At 43.0% G+C, this 24,834-nt stretch overlaps 1 protein-coding gene across 1 annotated transcript; it reads left to right on the top strand.

The window, feature by feature from the left end:
- The first annotated feature begins 750 nt into the window (after window positions 1-750).
- Window positions 751-19,249, top strand: TRA2B (transformer 2 beta homolog). The gene is made up of 9 exons (XM_065640442.1): window positions 751-925; window positions 7,121-7,254; window positions 10,612-10,774; window positions 11,610-11,798; window positions 12,686-12,801; window positions 13,920-14,003; window positions 17,173-17,235; window positions 17,949-18,022; window positions 18,832-19,249. The coding sequence occupies exons 1-9, from the start codon at window positions 890-892 to the stop codon at window positions 18,840-18,842; spliced, it is 870 nt and encodes a 289-aa protein (XP_065496514.1). The 5' UTR covers window positions 751-889; the 3' UTR covers window positions 18,843-19,249.
- Window positions 19,250-24,834: the final 5,585 nt, after the last annotated feature.

Here is a 24,834-nt window from a genome sequence, read left to right as displayed (position 1 = left end):
TCCCAGTTCGGTGCCATCAGCAAACGCGTCTGTCAGCGGTGGTTTCAGGAGCATTAAATCAGTATTTTGCTTAAACCGAAGGGGTGTATTTTAAGTTCATGGCAGCGCCGTCCATTGGGGTGTCCGTGTTTGGTACCTGCACAGAGCAGCGTTAGCCCTGCGGGGATGACGGTGCTTTACTCGTGCTGCTTGCCTTGAAATAAAACAAAATAAAGCAAAGGCGTGGGACAACAGTCGGTCACCGCTGGAGAGCGAGGTGTTTGCCGCTGCTCGCAGACGCAGCGCTACGTGCCTTATGGAGAAATAATTCCAGGACTGAGCAAAAGCGACTGTTCAGTGATGCTCTGCTGCCCTCACGTGGGTAGTTTAGCAATATCCCCGTCTTCAAACCCGACCCGCACTAAACCAACGCTTTAAAACTCCCGTGCATCCCCTCCCAGAAAGCCTCTTGCAATTACACCGATTTTTTTTTTTTTTAAATCGTTCCCGCGGGCTGCGGAGGGTGAGGCGGCGGGAAGAGCGGAGATCCTGGCCTTGACCGCAGCCTGCCCCGCCCGGGAGGGCACGACCAGCTCCGCCCGGCACTGGAGCTGCCTCTGAAGGGGCCACTCGGGCTGTGAACCCCCGGGACCGAGCGGGGACAGACCCGGGGCTGCGACCGCCGCCGGTTCCCGCCAAAACCCGCGGCGGGTGCCTCCCGGAGGGGGCGTGGCCTCGCCCCGGGGGCGTGGCCTCACCTCAGGGGCGGGGCCTTCCCCTCCCGGGCGGAGTGGGCGGGGCCTGGCGCGCGCGCGCGCGCTCGGGGTCGCGTCACTTCCTCTGCGGAGAGCGCTGGCTCCGGGGACGGTCGGGTCGGGTCGGCGGTGGCGGGGAGCGGAGCGGCGGGACGATGAGCGACAGCGGGGAGCAGAACTACGGCGAGCGGGTAATACACGGAGCCTGAGTACGCTGCCTGGCCGGGCCCCCCCCCTTTCACCCTCCTCCGCCCCTCTCCGGGCTGCGGCGCGGCGGGTGAGGAGGCTCCGGCGGAGGTGCGGCGGGGCCGGGGCTTGGCGGGGTGGGGGAAAATGGCGGCCGGCTCGGGCGGGGGGCGCTAGGACCGCGCGGCGGGGCCGCTCGAGCTGCCCGCGCGCTCCGCGCCCTCCGCGCCGAGTCCGCCCGGCGCCATCTTGGGCTGGTGACCGGGCGCGCCGGAGAGGGACAAAATGGCCGAGGGCGGCGGGTCCCGGGTTTTGCCGGGGCTGCCCTCAGCGCTGGGGCTGCCCGGGAGCCTGCGGCCGGCTCCGCTTCCCCCGGGCTCTCCCGCTGCACCGCTGGGGCCGCACGGCCCGTCACCCCCTCCCCCGCCACCCCCAGCCCCGTGAGGGAGCGTCGGGGTGAGGGAGGAACATCCTTTGTTATGCTCCAGTTCATCTTCGGCGAATTATTCTCTGTTTAGAAACTCCGGTTTGCTGCTGCTCGCGCTTGCTTGTAGAACGCTAACTCCCCTTCTTGATGTCGTTGCATCCAGGGAGCTTGGTCTCTAATTTAGTTTAAACGTGGCCGCAAAAATGGGAGGGTTAAAGCTCGAAGTGATTGCTCTCAGTGCTTGGGCAATACACTCGCTTTGTGAAACCTGAGCAGATGTTCTGCAAGATTTTACTCTCTGGGTGGTATTTTACCAATATTGCAGTGGTTTACTTGCTAAGCCTCGCATTTGTGAGGTAAAGTGGCAATACACATTACATATGGCCTTTTTTTTAGTGAATCAGTCTTGGTTTCCTTTGAGGTCTTTAATTTTTACTGCAACAGGCGAGTGCAGCACACGGGTCAATACTGTCTTTTATTTTTTTTTTTTTCCAGCATCAGCCTAATTTTTAAACTTATTGCAGCATCAGAGGGAGTTGCAGAGTTGATCAGTAGTTTAAAATTTAAACCTTCACTAGAGGTGGCAAAAAAAGTTAAAGACCGTGCACAAAATTGCGGTGTCTTGCAGTTTTCTTTCTTTGAATATGGCCTTTTCTTACTCGGATTCACTGTAATAAGCTTTGATAGTACAAATGCTTCTACTTCAGGGTAGGTTAGAAAAATTTGGTCTCCAGGAAGCTAGAAATGCTCAATGGAATCGAACACTGAAAGACAGGGATTGAAGAATAGACTCAAACCATCCCCAGTGTTATATTTTCATTGATGTCTTCATGTCACTCTTGCAAGGGGTATATTTTTAGTGAGAGAATGTTACTTCTGTCTTATTCAAGGTATGTTATTTTCTTTAAGAATTAGTTTAATTTCAGTTGTGCAGGTCAGACAGAAGACCAGTTTTAAGATGGTATCCTAACTTTGGTAAAGTTTGCCAGGATAACCTGCATTTTATTTTCAGTCAGAAAGAGTGGAATTGTTAAAGCTTTTACAGCCAAATCTTTTGGAAACATAATTATGCAGGGTATGATAATACAGCAGTTTCTGTCCCACCTGCTTTTCTCTCTTATCATTTGTGGGTTTTTAGAAATAAAAATAGAAATCATGTGCAGGCAGTCTTCACCAAGGCTTAAAATGAGTTCTGTCTGAACTTTGATGAACTGTAAAGAGGTAAGTTGAATGCAGGTTACCTGTAAAACTAAACTACAAGCCTTTTATTACAGACTAGATCAGGGAGTGGCTTCTGCAGTGCTATTGCCAGTGTTATTTATGATATTTTTTTTTTTTTTGCTTACTTAAGGCTTATGTTTTACCACGTCAATGGCTGGAACTGCTAAAGTCTCTGCAGAGTAGAAACTGTTTGGCTAAATAAATAATCCAGGATATGACTTTACAACTGTCTGTTAAGCTGTTCCAAGTCCACGCTGCCAACAAGAATCGTGCTGCCGAAAACGTGTTCCTGTTCTCTCCCTTGTACTGGTGTTTGTATAGTCAGATCTGGGAATTAAATCAGCTGAATTCTTGTTTTCTGATTCTGTTTCCAGCAGCGTTGCTTTGCAGGCTTGACTTGAGTGTGTAGCCATGAGTCCTAATTGGGGGTGAAGAAGAAATACCAGGTGCTTTTGCAAGTAATGGGACTTGCTATTTCAGCAGCAACACAAACTTACACTGGCTTATGTCACAAAAAAAAAAAAAATCCCTGCTCAAATTCTCTTTTACAGCTTATACCCCATAATGGGATTGAACTCTTGAAACTTTTTAACTGAAGAGACTCTAAATTATTATATGCTACCAATACTTCAGATATTGTCGGTATGCTGTGATAATTGCCACGTTTTTCTGAGTCACTGTCGTTTTCATTTATTGAAATGGTGCATGTGATTCAGGTGTGGAAGGGCTGGAAGGAAGAGTAATTGAAGGAGAAAATAGCAAGTCTCATCCTGTGAATTAGTTAAAACTGATAGTGATTACTTGGTATGTCCCTGATTGGAAACTGTTTAGTATGGTAGTCAGGTTTGGGGTGGGGGGGGGCGGGGTGGTGGTTTTTTTTAGACTTTTTTTTACTTTTTTTTTTTTTTAATTTTTGCTGATGGGTCAGTTCCTTGCCAGCCTGGAGCACTGAATGAACCCACTGGGCTTCCCTGCTTGTTGTTAATGTAGTTTTTCACAACAGATTCTTGTCTCTTTTTGGTGGAATTTGGAAACCCCTGTGGGAAAGGGGTTCTGCTTTCCCTCAGAGTGTGTCCCCAGATTCCCCCAGGAGTGATCTGATCTGGTGATCATGTACTTCAGGGAGAGACAAGCAAAAGCTGTTGCTTTTTATCAGATCAATAGCTAAATTCAGCAGTAGAGAGGTTTTAGGAATGCGACATTAGCACAACCGCACCTTGAATAAATCTGACTGCACATTTGATAATGTGCAATGTGAGGCTGCACCTTTCATTAGGAAAACAAGTGGAAATATAGAAGTCGATAGGGATTTAAGATTTTTAAAAAATACTAATAATCTTGACTGTATCTTATAATATTAAGTGAACCGTAACTTTTATTCCCGTGAGGAATAACTGGATCTCAGAAGTGCAAAGAACACGTGGTCCTCATGTTACATCTGCTTCTGTCCAGGGAAACCTTTTCCATCTACTGCCCCCAAAATAATCCCGCTTATAGAGTAGATGGGTATAACAGATCTTTATGAACGTGCTTAGAGGTCTTAAAAATATCGTTTTAATATGCTCGAAGTATGGAAAGAATAATTTGGAAACCACAAGCCCGGACTTCAGGGCTTCCACCTGACTTCCAGTAGTGCCTGACGAAGGGGAAGAACTGTTGGTAGAGATCAAGGGATCTGGTGGCTTTTAAAATCTACACTTCACAAATTCAAGGTGAGAAAACCAAAAAAGGTTATTTAATAGTGAACACCAGTCTCAATCTGCTTACCAGCAGTGTTTGAATATAGGAAGGATAAAGAGGGTTGTTTCTTCTCTCTTCTACATGTCATGGCAGGAGCCTGTTTCGGCATTTTTAAAAACTTCAAATTCACAAAGCCAAAGAGCAAGAAGTAGAAGAAGTGAATGTATTAAGAACAACAAAACCAGATGGTAGAAACTCTCCAATTTAAGTGAGCTGTGTCAGTAGAGTGGGGTGTAAATTGGGTTTGGAGTGCTGGAGGCTCCTGGTGGTTGGAATTTTGGGATGGGGAGGGTAACAGCTCTGAAATTGCAGGGGTTATTACCAGTCTTAGTAACATCTGGAACAGGTGAGATGGGAGGAATTCATTTGAGGCCGGAGGTAATAAAAGAAGGGGCATAATCCTGTAAAATATGGTAGATGGAAGATAAAGGTTTCAAAAAAAGATGATCTGGAAACAAAATGTGGATGTTTAAAAACTGGAAAATGTTGTCAAGTCCAAAGGAGCTAGGTGAACAAAAGCCAGCTGTTTAATTTTCTGATTTAGATATACAATTGTCTTAGGATTTTTTCTTCCTAAGTTTCTTCTCAGATCCTCACTGTCCAGTTTCCACATACATAATACAGCAAAGATTGTTCTAAAAATGTACCACAGAGCTGAAAACTTCAGTCATTTGCTTATGCTAATACCATTTCTCTACTGATTTCTTCAAAGCTTATTAACTAATAAAAACTCTAAAAAGGGGCGTGGGGTACATTTATGGGTAAGATCCTCCCAGCATGCGTTTCTTGTGTCCTTTTCAGTATCAGACCACCTGTATTTGTGAACAGAATTATTTTTCCTCAAATGTAGAACAGCCTTAGTTTTGGTTTTTACCTCTTCTTCCATCTTGCTTTGTCTAACTCTTTTAAAATCGAAGACTTATTGCTGAATTAATACATTAACTGAGAACTCATCTCCATGGATTGTTTTCCTTTGAAGGTAGTCATGGCTGTAGCTTAAATTTGTTATTTGTTGCTTAAATTAGTTCTCAATATTTGTGCTAGCCTCTGCAGGGTTAGTATATGAGGTGACTGGAGTTTAGAACACCTTGAATATTTTACCAGGAAAGAATGTGGCCTTGATCAACTTTGCTTTGTTTCTCTTGCTCTTGGTATTAATTTAAAATCTGCTTTATGCTGCAAGTTGAGTCCCATCCCCCAGGCATTGTATGGTAGGCAGTTGTAAATAGCTGAACTTTGTTTTAAGTTGTGTGGAAGTGGTTTAAGCACGATCACATTTTGCTTTAGCAAATGAATTTCTGAATGCTTAGTACGGAATGGCCATTAAGTTTGAGCGTTCACGTTTAGATGTTACAAGGATAAAACAAGTGATTTTGAGAACAATTTGGTGCTCCCGTATTGTTAGTGAGTGTTTTCGACCAGAATTGAAACAAAATTTAGAATTGCTTGTTTTTTAGGAAAAAGAATTCTGCTACTGAATTTTAAATTTTCCTTAATATCTTGAAATAACTTCTAGTGTGTTCAAGTGTTTGAGCCATGTGACTGAAGTTAAGCATACTAATTAAAAAAAAAATCTAAAATATTAAAATGCTAATTAGGTTATATCATAACCGAGATTACAAGTAAATAATAGAGTAGATGGGCTGTTCTAGAACAGTGTTTTGCACAGAATTGCATTTTTGGTTGGTGGAAAATTCTGATTTACTTGTAAGCACGAAGCCTGCACATGTAGTCCCATTTGTGCAGGCGGAGTAGGTGCGAGTGTGCTCAGAAACCTTCCAACCAGGGATTCTAAACTGCGAGGATGGCCCCAAAAGTCACATATTTTTAAGTCACTGAAGGACCGACCGCGTTGTGCTTTCTGCATCCAAAAAGCGCGTCAGTTAATCGTCTCTGGCCACAGTAGGGACCTTCCTTAAGTCACTTCTTGTTGATTTTGTCGCAGTATGTGGCTGACAGTGCAAAATATTTTGAGTTTCCTAATGCTAGAATTCATTAGTAGGTATTCAGTTGATCCACTGTGCATTTGCTTTTAAATGTAGGCATAAGTAGCAAATTCAGTTACTTAGTATTAAGTTAAACTGAATTGACTGAATTGGTTTATAAAATAATAGGGCATTTGGTAGATTCAATTCTTGAACTGCATATATAGTAAAAGTCCACAAAACTCTTTTTTTTTTTTTTTCTAGTTTCAGTTTTGGCACTAGATTTTATCCTGGAGTTTTTAAATATTCTTCATCCTGTTCTTTTTCTATTAAGGTTAATGTTGAAGAAGGAAAATGCGGAAGTCGCCATTTGACAAGTTTTATAAATGAGAATTATTTGAAGCTCAGGAATAAGTGAAGCTGAAATTTGAAAAAAAAGAAAGTGAATGCATGCTAATTATCAGACCAGAAGTCCCACTTGTAGAATATTGAGCAATTTGTGTGAAGTGGGGAAGATGAAAGAAGTCAGAATTTGAAACGGAAGAATGAAGAAAAGGAATAAAAATGAAGTTAAGATAAGAAGTAATCTGGAATCTGAAAGCACTACGCTAAGTAATTACTAGTCTGTTTATGTGTCCCTGTATATTTTGCTAAACATGCATGCATTATCTGTTTAATAGCAAAAGTATATGCAGGGTAAAGAAGTGTCTACCAGGGAAAAAAAAAAAAAAACAACCCACAACTTCCTAAAAATCTAGGCAGTTCTAATGCCAACTGCCCGGACACATAGATATGAATTTTTACCATTTATTACACTGGAGCTTGTTTACAGACCTTAAGTAACCAAGAAATGGTGTACAAATTAGGCTTTCGATATCTGCGTGCAGGAATCCCGTTCTGCTTCCAGAAGCGGAAGCGCTCATGGGTCTGGCAAGTCGGGGCGGCACACCCCTGCAAGATCGCGCTCTAAGGAGGATTCCAGGCGCTCCAGGTCAAAATCTAGATCCAGGTCTGAATCCAGGTGAGTTCGCTTCTTTTACCTCTCCCTCCTTTTCACAGGTGAGATGTGAACTGAAGTCCAGTTTAGCCCAGTTCTGTTGACAGAGATAAAATCCGAGCGTGAAGCGTTTGGAACTCTAAGTCTTAGTTTTTCAGTGAATTAAAAGAAGATTTTTCCATTTTAGGTCACATTAGTGTATAAACTAGAAGCAGTGATGCTTCCAGAGTAGTTAATATTCCATTAAAAAGAAGCAGTAGAGATAAATGTGAACTTCAACACAGACATCTGTCTGGCCTTATAAATGTATATTAATTTAACCTGAAAATTAACAGTCTGGAAAGCTTTAAGGATCAGACAGCTTTCCCAGCTCTCAAAAAAAAAAAAAAAAAAAGGTCTTGCTTATTGTATTTGTTACGCGGCAACGCAAATATACACTGTGAAAATGCCTTTTGCGCTGTGTTACCTATCCCCATAGTCATCTGCAAAACAGGCTGGACGCAGTGACAGAATTCTTCTTGAAAGCGTTAACAGAAATAACTGAGACATAAAATATGCTGATTGTATCGAAATAAGACTATAAACATCGCTGCTAGCCACTTGACACTGGCTTTTCCAGGTGTGTGGTGTAAGACGTACATATTTAATAAAGAGTGGCAACAAAACCTGTAGATGGTTGAATGACATTATTTTCTGAAGAGTCTAGACAATTGAGTGCTGCCTATGGAAATCAATGTGTTGATAGTTTCTTTACTCATGCAGGTTAAAAAAAAAGTGGGTTTCAGCAGAGGGCTTTCCAGTTGAGCTGTTAACAATATAGTTTGAAGTGTGTAAGCAATTAATTAGGCTTCCCAAAGCTTGGAGGTCAGGCTGGAGGAAGGTAGAGTATGAAATTGGAGCAACCTCTGGAATTGCTACTAGGGAGAGATTCATAGGACAGCGCAGGAAGATCCAATCCAAAACCCAGCTCTGGGTTCAGGCTCTATTCTCTGGCCTTTATCCCTTGGGTTTTGAAAACCTTTGGGAAATGTTTTAGTTATAAAATAACAAGGAAGTCAAGACCCAGACCAGCACGTCCTTCTGCACCTTAATCCATAACCCCTAGGGATTCCACGCTCTTATAAAAAGTACTGTGTTTCTCACTTGCAGAATAACCATAATACTGTGTAAGAATGCAATCACAAATTGTTTAAAATGCTGGAAGAAGCAAATACAAGATCTAGAATCTAGGAGAAACTTGGCTCATTTACTCTTAGAAGGAACCACCCTTTAAATAATACCCTGGCAACTGATTTTTTAAATTTTTGATTGACAATAGTAGAAGCTTATGACTACCACAGCTTCCTGAGCATTTAACAGCTGTCTTGAAAATTCCTCCGACTGAAATACTGGAAGTATATTGCAGAGTTAGTGTGATCGTTGGCAGAATTGTGTCAGGGCACATATTTAGAACCAACATGCTTATATCTGCTTTCAGTGCCATCACGTGTTGGGATGTGATCACGAGCAGGTCATCTAACTCTGGCTCTCAGCAGAGAAATAACCTCGTGAGAACTTTCATATTTCTTGGCAGTTTCTATTGCAAATGTATTTTTGAATTACCAGCTTTATAAATTAAACTTTGACTTGGGAACAAATCTGTGTCCTGCGTATTTATCCATTGGGGTGTGAATATACTCAAAAATCTGCTTTTATTGAAGTTTTCTTCGGCAGCATAGGAAGCTTGTTATTTTTGGCTGACTCTGGAGTCTAAACAATTCTTAATGAGGGAATAGGATTTTCAGCTGTGGTGCCTTTGCAGTGAAGAATAATGGCAGCAATATAAGCAGTGCCTATTTAAAATAAGCCTTGTTCTCTCACATAGTGGATTGCCTGGTTTAGAAGTGTCTCGCTCTTGTTCACTGTAATGGGTGCATTCTTTTACCTGGAGCATCAGTTCTGTCTTTGCCTTAATTTTTTTTTATGTCGGCTGTTGAAATGTGGCTGTATGCATGTGTTGAACTCCTTTTTTTTTATTATTATGATTCTGTTTTTATTTACTATCTTCCTCGCTTCAGGGAAGTCCCCTCTTTTTTTTTTAACTTTCCGTTGCCTAAAATAATTTCTTATCACTGTGTATTTAGAAGGAAGTGTTGTCATGGGACATGCTGAAGTTGTTTCTCCTGGACATGTGTACACGCTTCAAGTTGAGAAGACAGAACATAGCTGGCTCACTTCTGATGAGGCTGAAGGCATTTTTTTCTTTAAGGATGAATGTATATGATGCAGTTTGGCCATCTGGTGGCACTTACCTGGCTGTGGAAGAAGCTGTTAAATGCTCAGAAATAAAAATAAGTTCAGATGAAGAGTTTTGTTGATGCCAGCGTGGTAGTGGTGTGTGAAACACAATTGTACGATGGTGGTGGCTTATGGTCAGTCATCAACACCTTGGCTTCCACAAACTAGAGGAGAGACATTTTAGACACAAATTGAAGATTAACAATTGCTGAGATTTTCTTTGCAGTTGTGTGGAATGCAGATTATTCCTTGGCTGCCATCAGCAGGCCAAGCTCAGGTGTAATATTCCAGTTTAAATGCCTGCCCAACTTTTCAACTAAGATTGTGTTAGGAGGGCTGAGGGTTTAGTAGAAGGACCTAGTGCTGTCAGAAAAGATTTTGGGAACTTTTCTGGGCTGAAATTAGTGAGCAGTTACATCTTTGCCTAAATACACTCAAAGTGTGAACATGCAGACGTTAGTGTACAGCTAATGTTGAATAACTGTTGAAACACCAGAAGGTAAATTAGCCTACTACAGCTAAATTTCTTCAGTTGTGTTAAGCTCTTTTTCAGGGGTGTTTGCCAGACGTGTGTTTGTAATTATGCACTGTGTAAAAAAAGTGTTTGCTTTTCCGTGTCACTGAAAGCAGTGCTGTTCTGAGTGCTAGGATGAGCAGAAGTGTTATAAGCAGAAATTATACGTGCTTTATGTTAAGTCATATTTACTCCTGTTCCCTTTTTCTGTTAAAAGAAAGCCACCCCAGCTATTTTTCCTTAAGTGCTGTGAATATTTTAAGTATATATGGTGTCAAGCCAAGATATCCTTGTTAGAGAAAGTTAAAAGCTATTAGGGAATTAAAAGGTAACTAAAATGGAAGTTGAAGTTCCTGTTCTGCAGTAGAAATGCTCTAAGAGCATCTACAGTAATGTGATTGTAATGATTTAGTGCACAGTCCTTGAGAGTAGTGGCTAAATTGATTATAGCTGAATCATGTGGCAGTGCAGCTTTTCAGAAAAGAGTTATTTGGGCTTTTTGTTTGTGGATATCTGAGATATTTTTAAAGGGCTGAAAAAACCCTAAACAAACCCAACACTGTACCTTGTCCTTTTCTTTTTTTCTTCAGATCTAGATCAAGGAGGAGTTCCCGTAGACACTACACAAGGTCCCGCTCTCGTTCCCGCTCGCATAGGAGATCCAGAAGTAGGTCTTACAGTCGGGATTATCGGCGACGACACAGTCACAGCCATTCACCCATGTCTACTCGCAGACGTCACATTGGAAACAGGGTATGCCTGTTATAGAAGTCCATGACTCATACGTAGTCCTGAACACATCGTGAAATCACTGATTTAATTCATTTGGCTTCCCAGAAAAACATTCTGCCTCCCCACTCAGGGCTCTTTAAAAGATATTATTGAGGTTAATTGTCATTTGGCTTTTGATAAGCTGTGGATCTCTCTAAGTTTGCTTAGGATTGTGGAGTATCTTATTTGTTAATTTAATTAGAAGTGCTACCAGTGCAGGCAGTTGTCAGTATGCCTTTTGTAATAAATGAGCAAATGTATGCAGGGAAGGCTGGGGGTAGAGTTAGGAGGGAGAAATATTTGTGTGTGGTTGGTTTTTTTGGTTTTTTGGTTTTTTAACTTAGCCCGGAAAACTAAAACATTTCATTAAAAGCTGTTTTGATGGTGTCTTTATTAAATGAGCGTGCAAACCAGCTTGCTTTTAGCTGCTTTACAGGGTCAGGTGGCTGAGCGCAGTGTGGTTTGTGCTAAAGTACAGGGGAAAGTGATAAATCGAGGCCTGTGTGATAAAGTGATAAATCCAGCTCTATCTCTCCACATTCAACAGCCTTTGGAGGGGAAACTTTAAAAATAGAGTGCTTATTATGTGCTGTAGCTGCAGTTTGTACAGTACCCCAAGAAATGCAAAGTGTTTTTGAGAAAGGAGGCTTATGTATGTGTAGGTTTATTGTAATAGTGTCTACTGGAAAGTTAATCCAACCTGATCTCAGCAGTGTTGTTTTACTGTTGTTGTTTTGGCTTGAAGCTTTTGACACAACCTGTGCTGCAAATACAAGAGATTTTATTCTAATACCCATCTATCTATCCCTTTCTTTAGGCAAATCCTGACCCAAATTGTTGTCTCGGCGTGTTTGGATTGAGTCTGTACACCACAGAAAGAGATCTGAGAGAAGTTTTCTCCAAATATGGTCCAATTGCTGACGTTTCCATTGTGTATGATCAGCAGTCTCGGCGTTCAAGAGGATTCGCGTTTGTGTACTTCGAAAATGTTGAGGATGCTAAGGAAGTAGGTTGGGGTACAGAATATATGGCATATTTGCTGTGTTCTCAGTTGCTGTTTGACCTTTAAAATGGTAGAAGAACCTTTAAGTTACAGAATACACGTCTCAGCAACCCTAAGGATTCAGTAGATTGAAATAGAGTCAATACTGTGTAACAAATTACAGGATTTGTGCTTACATATGCTACAGAATGAACAGGGAATTCTATACTCACCAGGTATAGAATTCTACACTCAGGCCAGCCCTTGGAGAGCGGTGTTTATGGACTGTAATTCTTGCAATTATGGCTTATATTCTGCTTAAATTCTACTAGTTCAAGTCTCTCGTGTTGTCTTTTCCACATTTGGCATTAAGATTTCAACATTAGGTTGGAGCTTTGGGTCCTGCTGCTTGGCAGAAAAAACCCAATGGGTTTGGGTTTTTTTACTTCAGATTTACTTATGACTGAGATAATACTATATTCAAGGTTATGGTAGGTTTTGAGAATGTGTTGGAGCGGGGAAAAAAACCGACTAAAATTAACGTAACTGCATTTTTTTAACTTCTAAATGCTTTGCTTCATGTTGTGTGTTGAAGTAGTTACATCTCCCTACATAAGTGTTCAAAGGTTCCTCTTAATCATGTTGGAAACAGAGGTACTGAATCAGTTGTTAGATTATGTTCCTTTCAGGCTTTTTGTGCAATGTAAGTCACATTTTAAGTGGTTACTGATGGTTATATCCAGCTGGCCTAGAGCATCTTAGAGTCTAGGTTTGGTGTTACATGTAAATGAAACTTGGCCGTGCATCCAAACTGAGCATTTTTGGACTTAGTAATTGAAGCAGTGGTTAGAAACTTGTGTTGCTAATAAAGTTAATCATTGGAGCTAATTGTATTTTATGGCCCTGCTCAGGCGAAGGAACGTGCCAATGGAATGGAGCTGGATGGCAGAAGGATCCGGGTAGACTTCTCCATCACAAAAAGACCTCACACACCCACCCCTGGAATCTATATGGGAAGACCCACTTAGTAAGTCACCTGGGTGGGTTTTTTTCCAAACCAGAACCAGGGAGGATTAATTGTCTTCTGTTTTGTTAAAAACTGTTTTGGATTCCCTCTAAGAAACCTGATTCTGTGTGGTTTTTCTGAGTTCATCAGGCTTCTGCATTAATGCGCTGTTCAGAAGGCTCTTCCCTTGCTTTGATTTGTGTGCTGTACCATGTGTGAATGTCTCAGCACAGAAACTAAAATACAAAAATCACCCTTAATGACTAATTATTTTTTTAAAAGTCTCTTTAACAAGAGCTGTGCTAACACTGATGTGATTATCTGGCAAAGCTGCTGAGAACTGAAAAACTGATAAAGGAGGCTCTTCAGAATCTTTTAATTTAAAGACTACATGTGGTAGTGATGCAGCTCTTTACGTAAGAGGGGTTAATTTATATAGCGCTCGTCACTGACCGAGCTGGGGTCAGCCTGGATTACTGTGAGCAGAAACTAGTGTTCCTCAGTTATGCAGCCCAGGAATGACCTACCTAAACGGTTAAATAATTTCTAAATTTCTAAGTTCTTTTAAGTTTTTCTCCAGTATACCTTTTGCAAGCTCAAGTTTTCAGGAGTGAATTAACAAATACTAGTTGAGCAGCTGTGTGGTGCAGTTTGCCCTATCTGCAGAATACACTTTTGACTTAAAGTTGCCAAGAATGTATAATCGTTTTCCCAAGACTTTCAGCTTATAAAACTGGTGGTTATGTAGCTGATGGTGTGTTGAGACTTCAGGTTGTTTTTTTAATGGGAAAGTTCTTCCAAAAGAAGTTTTCTGAGAGTTAAAAGTGAATGAAGAGTTGTCCCAGAATTGAATTTCTCATGTGCTTGTGATAGCAAAAGGTTAAGAGCGTTCAGACCAAAGAGAAAAGTAGCTGTCTTAAAGTTCAAGCATTTTTAAAAGCAATTATTTAAGTAGTTATGTTCCCATCTGCACTGATGGGAAAGTAAGAGTACTCACAATCATTTCAGCTATGAGGACATGAGGTAATAATATAACCCAGTTAAAATAGTGTATACTTGACTGGCTGTACCCCTGCTGAAAAGCACTGCAAACAATGTTTTATATTTCATTAAATGGAATTATTTTTCACTATTTGTAGTGGCAGCTCACGACGACGAGATTACTACGACAGAGGATATGACAGAGGGTATGATGATCGTGACTATTACAGCAGATCATACAGGTGAGACGATATTTGTAATATTCAGTTGCTTTTTAAACTCTGCTTCCTCAGCTATGTTCCTACCTATGTAAGTTAAGCAGTTGATACCACATAGTATGTCAAAATATTTTTGCGCTGGCTGTCATTCTGGAATCTTACTGTAAAATCTTTACTGACATGACTGCTGAGTACAAATTGGATGAAGAAATACTTAGTGATGTTTAACCTGTGGCATGAGTTAGTCCATCATGTTTTTATAATCTGCACGAAGTTTTGAAAAACAAAGTACGTACGTTCTTTGTACTCTGATTTTAAAAGAATTTTGTTGGTTCCTCTGTTAGCATTGAAGTGGTGGGAATACAGGTGCAGATCTAATATTTGAGTTGGTGTTAAAGTGCCAACTTACATTTTGAGTATAATGTAGTAGACAAAAAGTGGGAAGTTTTAGTGGTCACCAGTATTCCTTCCAAATAATTATGGCACCTCCAATGTTGCCAAAAATAAGGAATCGGGGATTGGAACATTCCCCGTTCTGTATTGCACATTTGCATAAAAAAAGCTTTTTTAATGTACTCTGTCAGCTTGGATGTGTATGTTTTACTTGATGGACTCACATCTGCTGTTTCTGTCTTCAGTCTAAATTTGTGTATTCCACAGTGTAGTAGTTACCTGAAAGACGTGAATATTCAGCTGGCAATACCCGTTTTCAGAGGGCCGGTAAAGCTGACACAAAATCTGTTGAAAGTGTGGTTGGTATCTAATTGGTTTTTTGCGACAGAGCAAGTTTGCCTTCTGCATTTTCCATTAATGCTGTCAACAGGACTTATCCCCTGTGAAATCTTCACGACACAAAGTCGGACACAAAGATTTTAGTTTGTTTTTTCTGTCTGCTGTTACCAAATATTCTGTAATAATACTTCCTAAGTGGTTTGCAAAGCTTCGGTGCATCAGCAATGGGTGGATTTAGGATTGTTCCTTGATGGCAACCATGTATTCATGGAAATACACGAGTTCAAATCGCATTATCATAGCTCAAAGATGAAGGAAATAATAAATTCATTTTAGCTTTCAGTATACTTTCCTGTTGCTTTCTGGATATAGGAGAAAATATGATCTTTACGTTGGTAGCTGTGTGGTCATTGTGTACTTCTCTGTCTCTAAGAATCCATTTTCTTGAAATTTCAGTGGTTTGTACATTTTGGAGAACTGCAGCAGCTAAAATCTGAAGTTGACACTGGCCACACAAGAACCCAGATGTGTCGGTTTTCTTCTTGCCAGCACTTTGATATTGGCTTTTGTGACCCAAAAGCCGCTCCCTGACCAAAATTCCGCTTTGTTTCAGAGCACAAGGCGTAAAAACCTGCTTGGGATAGTGACCATAGCCTTGTCTCATTTAATGAACCTAAAAATAATGAACTGTTAAGAGTTTTGCGCTATCGGTCCTCTTTCTTGCACTTCTTCATAGTACAAATTTCTTTTTTATTCATAAAGAGTCAGTCAGGCTTTACTGGTTGTCCTCCAAATGTTGTTTGTTGCTTGCATGTCCTTAAAATGTAATTTAGTCCTCGTTTAAATTATTGCACGACCCTTGAAGTGTTACCTTTTTCACTCCTGATAGTGGACGGTGGCTCAGGTGTTTGTAAAACCTTATCAGAATTTGGAATTATGTCAGTTCTGGGTGTATGCTTGTGAGAATAGTTGCAGGCTGTGACAGTGACTGAACATAAAGGATGTGAAGTAGATGATGTGAGCGATGCGAGAAGATGGATTCTGTAGTGTACTGGCCTGAGTGTAGCGTATCAGAATTTATGGCCACACTTCGGTCCTGCTTTTTGAGGCAGTGACGTTCTGAGCTTCCTACACGCTCTCCTATCCCTTGTCTGTTGTGAACCAGGGTTTTGGGGTGGAAATACTCTGAATATTGACAGTTCCAGCAAGGGTGATTTCCATTTCCTATCTTAAAAAAAAAAAAAAATCTAATGTTTTAAAGCTCAGTGGAGAACTTTTATAGTGTGTTTTCATAGCAGGTATTGAAAGAGTGAAAGTAAAGCCACCGATGGTTTGTGTGTGGCTACTTGAAAAATATCATGGTCTGCCCAGATAAAATACCGCCTTCTTCATCCTGCAAATATTGGTTGAGGGAGAGCGAATAGTGTTGCAAATGTCACGAGTGCTTCCTTGAGGGAGGGAAGGCCAGAAGTATTAAATATACGTTGCATACTAGTACTCCACCCTAGAAAATCAATTGGTAACGATTACTGTGCATTCCTCGGCCTCTGTGCAGTGGAGCCTTAAGGAAAATAAAATTTCAGATGGGAACTGTCGTGTTAAAAACTTTCAATTTCTCCTCGTTGCCATGGAATGCTTAATCTTGGCTGGAAAAGTATCTGTAAAATGAAGAATAACCTTAAAAAAACCCAAACCCACCTTGCACGCTGGCTGTCCACCAAATGGAGAAGACTTCAATCAAAAATAAAGAGACTTGCTGATTCAAAGTGTGGTGTTTTGGGGGTTCTTTGTCCTTCATGGGATTTATGGCCTTTTTGAGCACCTGTGGCAGTGACTGTTCCATAATCCAAACTTGATTTAGTCTCCTCCTGCAAATGTTTTACTGTATCAATCTGGGGAGGCACCAGCCCGACCACTTAACACTGTTAAATACTATAATGTATTTTTTCAGTTCTAGGCAGCTTCTCTACCAGGCAAGTTGTACCACAGCTCTCCAATGCCTTTGTTTAACCATGATTGTGAAGTGCTAAAAAGTTAGAGTGTGAGGTTTTTTTCCCTGCCTAAACTTTTTCCCTCAGGACAGTGAATTGATCTTGCTATTTAAAAAAAAAAATATAATAAAATTGCTTGCCTCAAGTGGGTAAGCATCTTAGAATAGAAAAGGTCTTAAAAGAGAAAACTATGTACTGGCCTTAAATTGCTGCTTGTTGGAGAGCAGGACATTGTAAAATGTAATATTGGTCAGCTGGAACATGAGTCCTCTTTACCTGCTCCTTGACACAGAGTTTAGCCAGCTCATTCTAGGAGTACATACAAATGAACACAGTAAATCAATATTATCCAGTGTAGGAACCAACGTTTTATTGTTTTCACATATGCTTGATGATGCTTTTTGCTTGTACAATGAACTTTTTGGGTTTTTTTTAAATTCTAAAAACTCATTCTGCTTTTGTGTTCACAGAGGAGGTGGTGGCGGCGGAGGAGGAGGATGGAGAGCTGTTCAAGAAAGGGATCAGTTTTACAGGTATGGCAGGAAAACTCTCCGTGTCTGCTCAACAGTGGGAATATTCTTGTACGTGGTATTTTTGGAGTATTCTATGAATCACGTCTAGGATATCTTTAAACAAATTAACAGAAACTGGGGGGATGCTGAGCACCTGCAGCTCTTCCGTGAGCAGTGCAATTAATTTCCAAGTTTCTCTCATCACTCTGTGAAGGGGTGAAGTTTGTGTAAGGACAGGTTAGTGTGGCTTAGCACAAGAAAAGCTTGTGATTTATGCCAAGGAGTTAATGTCCTGAATGTGTGGGGATTTTTTTAAATTAGGAAATTAGCGAAACTAGGCAAGGAAATGCAAAACTTGCGAGTGCCTGGATGGGAGGGTTTTGGTGCTGGCTGTAGCTGTGTCTGCTCCTCAAATCAACTCTTGATCTCAAAATAAATAATTTAAATTGAAAGTTAAGGTGTGGTTTGGCTTGCACTGCTTGTTTGGGATGCTCTTGGCTTGAAACACTAAAATCGTGAATGCAAGAGAGCTTCTATTTCTTTTATTAGTCCAAAGTAGTATTACATCTTTGCTTTGTTATCCAGTGGAAATGTTGATCAGCTCTGCGTGTGCTCGTTAGTTTTCCCAAGTACACTCGATACCGGGATGGGGGGCAGAGTTGTCCCCATAAAGCTGCTGCCACTCGTCTGCCATGGGCTCTAACGAGGGGATTGTTTGTCACCCTCTTTTCCAGGAGGAGATCCCCATCCCCGTACTATAGCCGAGGGGGCTACAGATCCCGATCCAGATCTCGATCCTATTCACCTCGTAAGTTATCCTAGAGGTCGCCTGTCAAAAGCTCATTTCCACCTGAACTTCTTTTGAGGTTTTGTGTTCGTAAAGACTATTCGGCCTCAGTGCGGTTATTTTCTTGGAACCGCAGTTCCCTTTAATGTTTCATTTAGCAACTGGCAGCCTTGAGGACAGAACAAATATTTAGTTTGCAAAAAAAAAATCAACCTGTGTAAAAAGTCCGAGGTACCATTTTTTTCCTCTGTTAAAACAGGAGATTGTAGTGTTTTAACAGTTGGGTTACCTCTAGGACAGCAAGGCTTGCACATTCTAACGCTGGAATTAAATTCCCTGAGATAACTTGTTGAAGGGGACGTTAATTTCACCCCAGGTCCAAATAGTGCTTGTTTTTCTGAATTGCTCATTTGCATGGAACATAAAGCGGCATTTTGATGGCAGAAAGTGAATAAAACACAATAGCATTCCTGGCACATTCCCTTTGTGAATGAATAAGTTGTGTTCTCATGTTCACCCTTAGTGTCTAAATGAAAACAAGTGCAACTGTTTTTATGGGTACGTAGGGAAAGTGGCCACCATGGAGCAGGTACAAGTGAATTCTCATTGTGCACTAAACTGGCAGTGATGGGCGTATGACAAGAATTGGGTTTTTTCTACCCAAAGGAACATCCTGGCAGAACTGTCCTGAGTGCTGGATTTAGAGATTAATCGCAAGGCTCTTGCTTTGAGGCCTGGGAGTGAATTTAGACAGTGCTCTTAAAAATCTGTCAGTCCTTGGAAGACTAATAGTGTGGTTTTTTGTTTTGTTTTTGTTTTTTGTCTTTCAGGTCGCTATTAAAGCATGACATGTAGAGGAATTTCTAGCTACAGTCTTTGAGTTGAAATTGCAAGTTTGTGGACAATATTTTTATTGTCTCTTCTGTTGAAACAAGTGAACAGTGCCTAGCGAATAGGTGACTTTTACACCTTTTATGAAGACTACTTCTGTGATGTTCAATGCTGTTTCATTCTGCGTATTTGTGTAGTTTGGTGCTTTGTTTCCAGTTGTGTTTGGAGAGGAGTATGTTTTGCATGTATTTTTTTAGTCTCAATTTTGACTCCTGAAAGGTTTTTATTGTAAAGACAAAACTGTTCAGTTAGGTTTTTTTCTACTGATTCCAACGTATCCTGAAGATCAAAACCTGTGTAAAATGCTTTCAAAAAGTGAAAAATAAAATAAAAAGAAGTTTGAGTTTTCTTTTCCTACCTTTGCCGAGTAGAAGTTAGGGGTTGACGAGGGCATACAACACTTACACTCTGTATTCTGGAATCATGTCTAAGGCCCAGAAGTAAAAATTCACCCTAATTTTGTGTTGCTGGGTAGTTTTTCCCTAAGTTTTAATACCTTCAGGTCTGGAAACGCAGTGTGTGGAGAAGTCTGGGTGCTGATTATACACTGGCAAGAGCAGGAAAAGTCACTTTTGTAGGCACGGAGCTTTGAGCAGATTATTGCTTGTAATGTGTAGACCTTAAAATGAGGAGAGGGCTTCGGTGGTTGTAGGTAACAATGAAATAACATTTAGACTATTTTTTTTTCTTATTTCTTCACTGGTGGTTGTCCTGTTGAGTACGTCGTTATCTGCGTACGTGGCTAAAATGCACTATAGCTCTCACGTGATGCTTTCCCACCAGTATACGCCCATTTTGCCCACTGGGATTCACAGACTCTGCACACTTAGAGGAAAATTCTGTGTGAGATTTGAAAGTATTTAGACTAGAACCTCCCTCAGCCTTGTGTCTCTGCGTTTTTGTGCCATTTCCAGCGAGCAACCTCCATCATTTCTTCTCGTACTGTGGTTTTCAGCTCCAGTTAGATGGAAGTTTTCAGTAACTGTGCTCTTAAATGGAATAATTTCTGATTCTGCTCTGTGCTCTTCGAGAGAGGGGTGGATGATTGGGACAGTGCAGGTTGTCCTTACGTTAAAGAATTTAAAACATGCTGTGATGGCGCTTGGCTATAAAGTGCCACCAATGCCCTCACAGGTTGAGATTTAGGTGGTGAGCCTGTTTCACCCCCAAATTGTTATTCAGTAGGAACCAACTATTAATAGTTCTGTCAGGCTGACCAAAAAAACCCAAATAATCCCTTGTGTTCTCTGAGCTACATCCCATTTCTTTTAGTCACAGTCAGTCATTTGCTGTCCCGTAAAGGATAAATGCACTTAAAGTTCTTCATTAAGCGTGTCTGAAGTCCTTTTCTCATTTTTAAAATCACTGATTCACTCATTTGAGTTTTCAGCTATTCTGTATTTGATTTAAAAGATCTTGGGCAAACAATCTCACACTGTGGAGTAAATGTGCAGTTAGATCTGGGATCTAATTAGTTTTTAATCTTAAGTTGGAGGAGATGTGTTGAGCTTTCTACATCAGTTTAGGGCAAGAATATTTTTTGTGTAGAAATAGGGGTATACTCATTTCTGCGCTCAAAAAATGTTCTCTACTGATGTAGGGAAGAAAATGCATTCCCCTTTGGCTCTCAGAAGCAGTTTTACACAAATTACATGCAATTGCACAAGGCAAGAGACTGAAGAAATAAGCCTGACTTGCTGCAGCTGCCTGGAGGGGAGGAAAGAGTACAACAGGAAGGTTTTTTACAAATACCTGGATATTTTTTATAAATCCGTAGCTGTTCTTACTCTCAACACAAGACTGGACAACAGGATTTCTTTCTCCTCATTGTCCTTCTGACTGTGTTTTCTTAGTCACGTTCTTACGCTTCCTTTGAATCACTCGGCAGGGCTTGACAAACGCCGAGTCAACATGTGTCCTTTGCTGAAGAGCCTTTATGTTTTAGTTAAAAATGAGGATTTCGCAACTAGCGGTGCAGTTCCTGGCAGCTGAGTTCAGCAGAGCATCCATCCTCCCCCTCCTTCCCCGCGCTGCGATACCTGCTGCTTCTGGCAGGGCTGGGATCTGCGTGAAAATGAGATTTTCCTCCATACAAGGTACAAAATTCATTGGGGATGCCGTGTCGGTGGGAGGCAGCACCCTAAAACCCACTTTAAACTGTGCCTAGGGTTTAGGGAGGCCTAAACTCTAGCCTTGTGGTGGGGAAGAGCCTTTTGTCTGGGTGTTTCCTGCTGCTGAATCAGCCCCTGCTCAGATGCTCCCCGGCGTGTGTCACGCTGCCCGTTTGGCAGGAGTGACGGATTGCTGTGGTATGTGATGCGCTCCAAAACCGCCTCTGAATCACCGCGGGACGTCCTGATGCTCCGTGGTGGGGAAGAGGGAGAAGCGTCCCCCAATTTTTGTCGGGAATTCCACCAGCCGTAGGGGAGCATCCTCTGCCGCGGCAGCCGTGCCCTTTGGTGACCCGCCTTCCCGTCAGGAATCAGATAAATAAAAAACTTTAAAAGCACATGGAGGGGAAAAAGGAAACCAGGCGCCGATCTTTTCCCACAGGTGGAGTTTCCTCCGAGTTGGTTTGTGCCTCTCCTGGGGTGAGAGATGCTCTGGTCCCCACACCCGAGGAGGGTCCTCGCAGGGGTGTCGCAGCTCAAGAGATGGTTGTGGGTTTAGTATATTGAGAAAAACATTATTCTATTGACTCGTAAGGCAGCTCACAAGCACAAATTAACTTGAAACGGGGTCTTAAGAGCGTCTGGGTCCAGTGGGGAACGGAGAGCGTGGGGCTCCTGGCAACTTTTCTGCTGAACCTGACGAGTACTTAAAAATCCTGTTTTCCCTACCAACTCCTTCCTTTGAGTTCCAGGGATTGGTTTTGTGATTCGTATTCCAGTTCTAGCAAATCCATCACACGAAAGGCAGGTACTCCCACCACAGGAGAGCTGCTTTCAGAGCCAGGAGAAGCCAATCCCTTTTTTCCTGCTTCGATACGATGGGTATGGCTCCATCGCCTTGGTCCTGGATATCCATCCCTACTAAATCACCTGAGGAGAGCCCGCCAAATGTTTAACGTGTTGGGAAGGAGCTCCTGGTACATCACTACCAACAGTCTCCATTGTTGAAACTTCAGGATTTATTTTTCAGTTTTGCTCAGCCCCTGTACAGGTGTAATTAATGAAGACCCAGTTATTGATTCAACTACCTGGCCACAATAGTCACCTTGCATCTCGCCATCCCAAGTCTTAAGGGTTTGAAAGCTTCCAAAATTCTGCTAATAGATTTTTCTTTTAGTAGATTTTCACTTGTGTCCTCACAGATGATAAGCAGAATGATCCCCTGTGGCTCAAAAACTACAGAAGTGGTTTTTTTAACCGAATTCTGAGTAATTTTTTCAACTGTGGTAGCACCAGGGTAGATGTGGCAGCCCTGGAGTAGATGTGACAGCCCGAGGGTACACGTAGCAGCCTGAGGGTAGACGTGGCGGCCCTGGGGTAGATGTGGCAGTCCTGGGTTAGCTGTGGCAGACCTGGGGTAGATGTAGCAGCCCGGGGGTAGATATGGCAGTCCGTGGGTAGATATGGCAGTCCGTGGGTAGATGTGGCAGCCCTGGGGTAGATGTAGCAGCCCGAGGGTAGATGTAGCAGCCTGGGGGTGGATGGAGCACCCTGGGGGTAGATGTAGCAGCCCTGGGATAATGTGGCATCCCCAGGGTAATGTGGCAGCCCCAAGGTAGATCTGTCAGCCCCAGGTAGATGTGGTAGCCCTAGATGTTTCTCCTACCTCTTCCCAAAACCTCCAGCCAAGGAACGGCACCACCTTGTCCTCTTCCTGTGTGTCATCCGCAAAGCACTCTTTTTTTCTCCTAATTTCTCCTGTCTTTTCAAGGCAGCCCTTCACACACACAAGCCCGTTATCATGTCCTCCTGCAGACTAAACAAACCCTCCTTCAACCTCCCCTCGCTCTCATGGGTTTTTGCTCTCTTTCTCAGTCTCACCGCCATCTTCCGGACTTAAAATCATAGAATGTCCCGGGTTGGAAGGGACCTGCAAGGATCATCGCGTCCAGCCCCTGTCCCTGCATATGACAACCCCACAATTTATGACTTGTTCCACGTCAGCATCTCCTTGCAGAGAGGATCTCCCTGCACATCCTCCCGGCAGCGCTGCCCTCAGAAGAGGACCTGACTTTCCTGCTGGGTCTTGCACTGCCTTTAGGACCATTTACCCTATTTGGCCGCTGCCTCGCCAGCTATTTTGCATTGGTGCTCTTAAATCTTCCTCTCCAAAGCACACGCTCCACTTGACCATCTCATCCGAACCAAGACCGGTCCACCAAAACCCTGGGAAAGTGAGTATCAGCTCCACTGAGTTGGGAAGACATCTGAAGAAGGTTGTTGAGCTCCTTCTGCAAAGCCAAAAATGAGGGGCAGGAGGGATGAGATCACACGGGTCATTGCAGACTTGCTACGTTACGTCCAGCTCATGCAGAAGACTTGAGTCATAAATGAGTATCGCAACCTGCGGGCACTAATTACTCAAGAAATCTCAGGTTTCTCCTGCCGCTTCCCAGCGGCAATGACCTCACGGAATGACACGGCAGCTCCCTGCCCCGTTACTGCCGACAGCTCGTCACCAAGGATCAATTAATGAGCCAAGTAACGGTGAGCCTTTTTAAAAATGACATTATCAACATGTTTCAACCCAAAAGCACCCCAAAAAGGTGCCGGGGATGGAAGAGCCCCCAGCCCCGCCGCTAAATGGCAGCCCGGCAGGAGCTGCGCTGAAAGCAAAGACGAAGAAATCGGAGGAGAAAGGATTCTTCTGGCTTTGCATCATCGCAGTCCAACCACATCTATTTTTTGCTACACGCGTGGCATCAAGCACCCGTCACCGCTATTCCTACTCCGTCCAGCACCTCCGCATGACAGGGGACGAGTGGCAGCGGGACGGAGCGCGGCAGGAGGGAGCGTCGCGTTCGATTGTCCCGCCACGCAGCTGGAAATCTGGGGAATTCCATCACTGCCCATCGTCCTGCCCAGCAAAGGTCAACTGGCCCCAGGGCACGACGCTCTGTCCCCTCCTGTCACCCGGTATTACTCCTGCACATTATTTTAGTCTCCAGTCATAGCCTAGATGCGCTTCCAGAATGATTTGGGATTGTATTCGCAAGAAGTAAGAAACACACAGGCCTGTGGTGACACTGACTCTTGGTCACCTGGGGACATCCTTTGACAGAACCCCCAAGAGCCACGTGCCCCCAAAAGCTATGGCAGCTGCCTACCCCGGGCTGAGAACACGCGGAACTCGGTCCTGGGATGTCAGAGCACCAGCTTCCCATTTCTTTTGGATGATGGGCTTGGAGGTAGCGATGGCTGGTCAGGCCCCAGTTGGGGCGGCTTTGTGCACTCGTGCTTTCCAAAAAAAGAGTATTTAATGCAGGCGTTTAATTACTTACTGAGTTTTTTACCTTGGTGCCTCAATGAGATGGTTTCCCTCTCCCCGAACGAACTCCTCAAGCGGTTCTGAGTGAGGACAGAGCAGGATCTGCCATCGGGACATCGAAGACAGGTGGAATGTTGGAGATGGGGTGCGATGGGTGCAGGGGCAGAGGTTTTGGGGTGCAATGGATGCAGGGGCAGAGGAGTTGGGGTGCGATGCGTGTAAGGGCAGAAGTGTTGGGGTGTGATGGGTATAAGGGCAGAGGAGTTGGGGTGCGATGGGTGGAAGGGCAGAGGACTTGGGGTGCAAGGGCTGAGGTGTTGGGGTGCAATGGGTGTAAGGGCAGAGGAGTTGGGGTGTAAGGGCAGAGCTGTTGGGGTGCGATGGGTGGAAGCGCAGAGGAGTTGGGGTGTAAGGGCAGAGCTGTCGGGGCGCGCAGCCAGAGCAGCCGCGGGCAGGGCCGGACCTCCCGAACCACCACGAATAACTGACCTGGGGCAATCACG

This window comes from Caloenas nicobarica, chromosome 8 (genome assembly GCF_036013445.1).
Source record: "Caloenas nicobarica isolate bCalNic1 chromosome 8, bCalNic1.hap1, whole genome shotgun sequence".
Taxonomy (NCBI): Eukaryota; Metazoa; Chordata; class Aves; order Columbiformes; family Columbidae; genus Caloenas; species Caloenas nicobarica.
The sequence above is the reverse complement of the archived record's forward strand: the minus strand, read 5'-3'. Positions and strand labels throughout refer to the sequence as shown.

Excerpts from the sequence above, each read along its gene's own strand:
- TRA2B (XM_065640442.1), top strand. The coding sequence starts at position 890 with ATGAGCGACAGCGGGGAGCAGAACTACGGCGAGCGG. Across the intron at positions 7,255-10,611 it reads AGATCCAGGTCTGAATCCAG|ATCTAGATCAAGGAGGAGTT; the intron begins GTGAGTTCGCTT and ends TTTTTTCTTCAG. Across the intron at positions 12,802-13,919 it reads TATATGGGAAGACCCACTTA|TGGCAGCTCACGACGACGAG; the intron begins GTAAGTCACCTG and ends CACTATTTGTAG.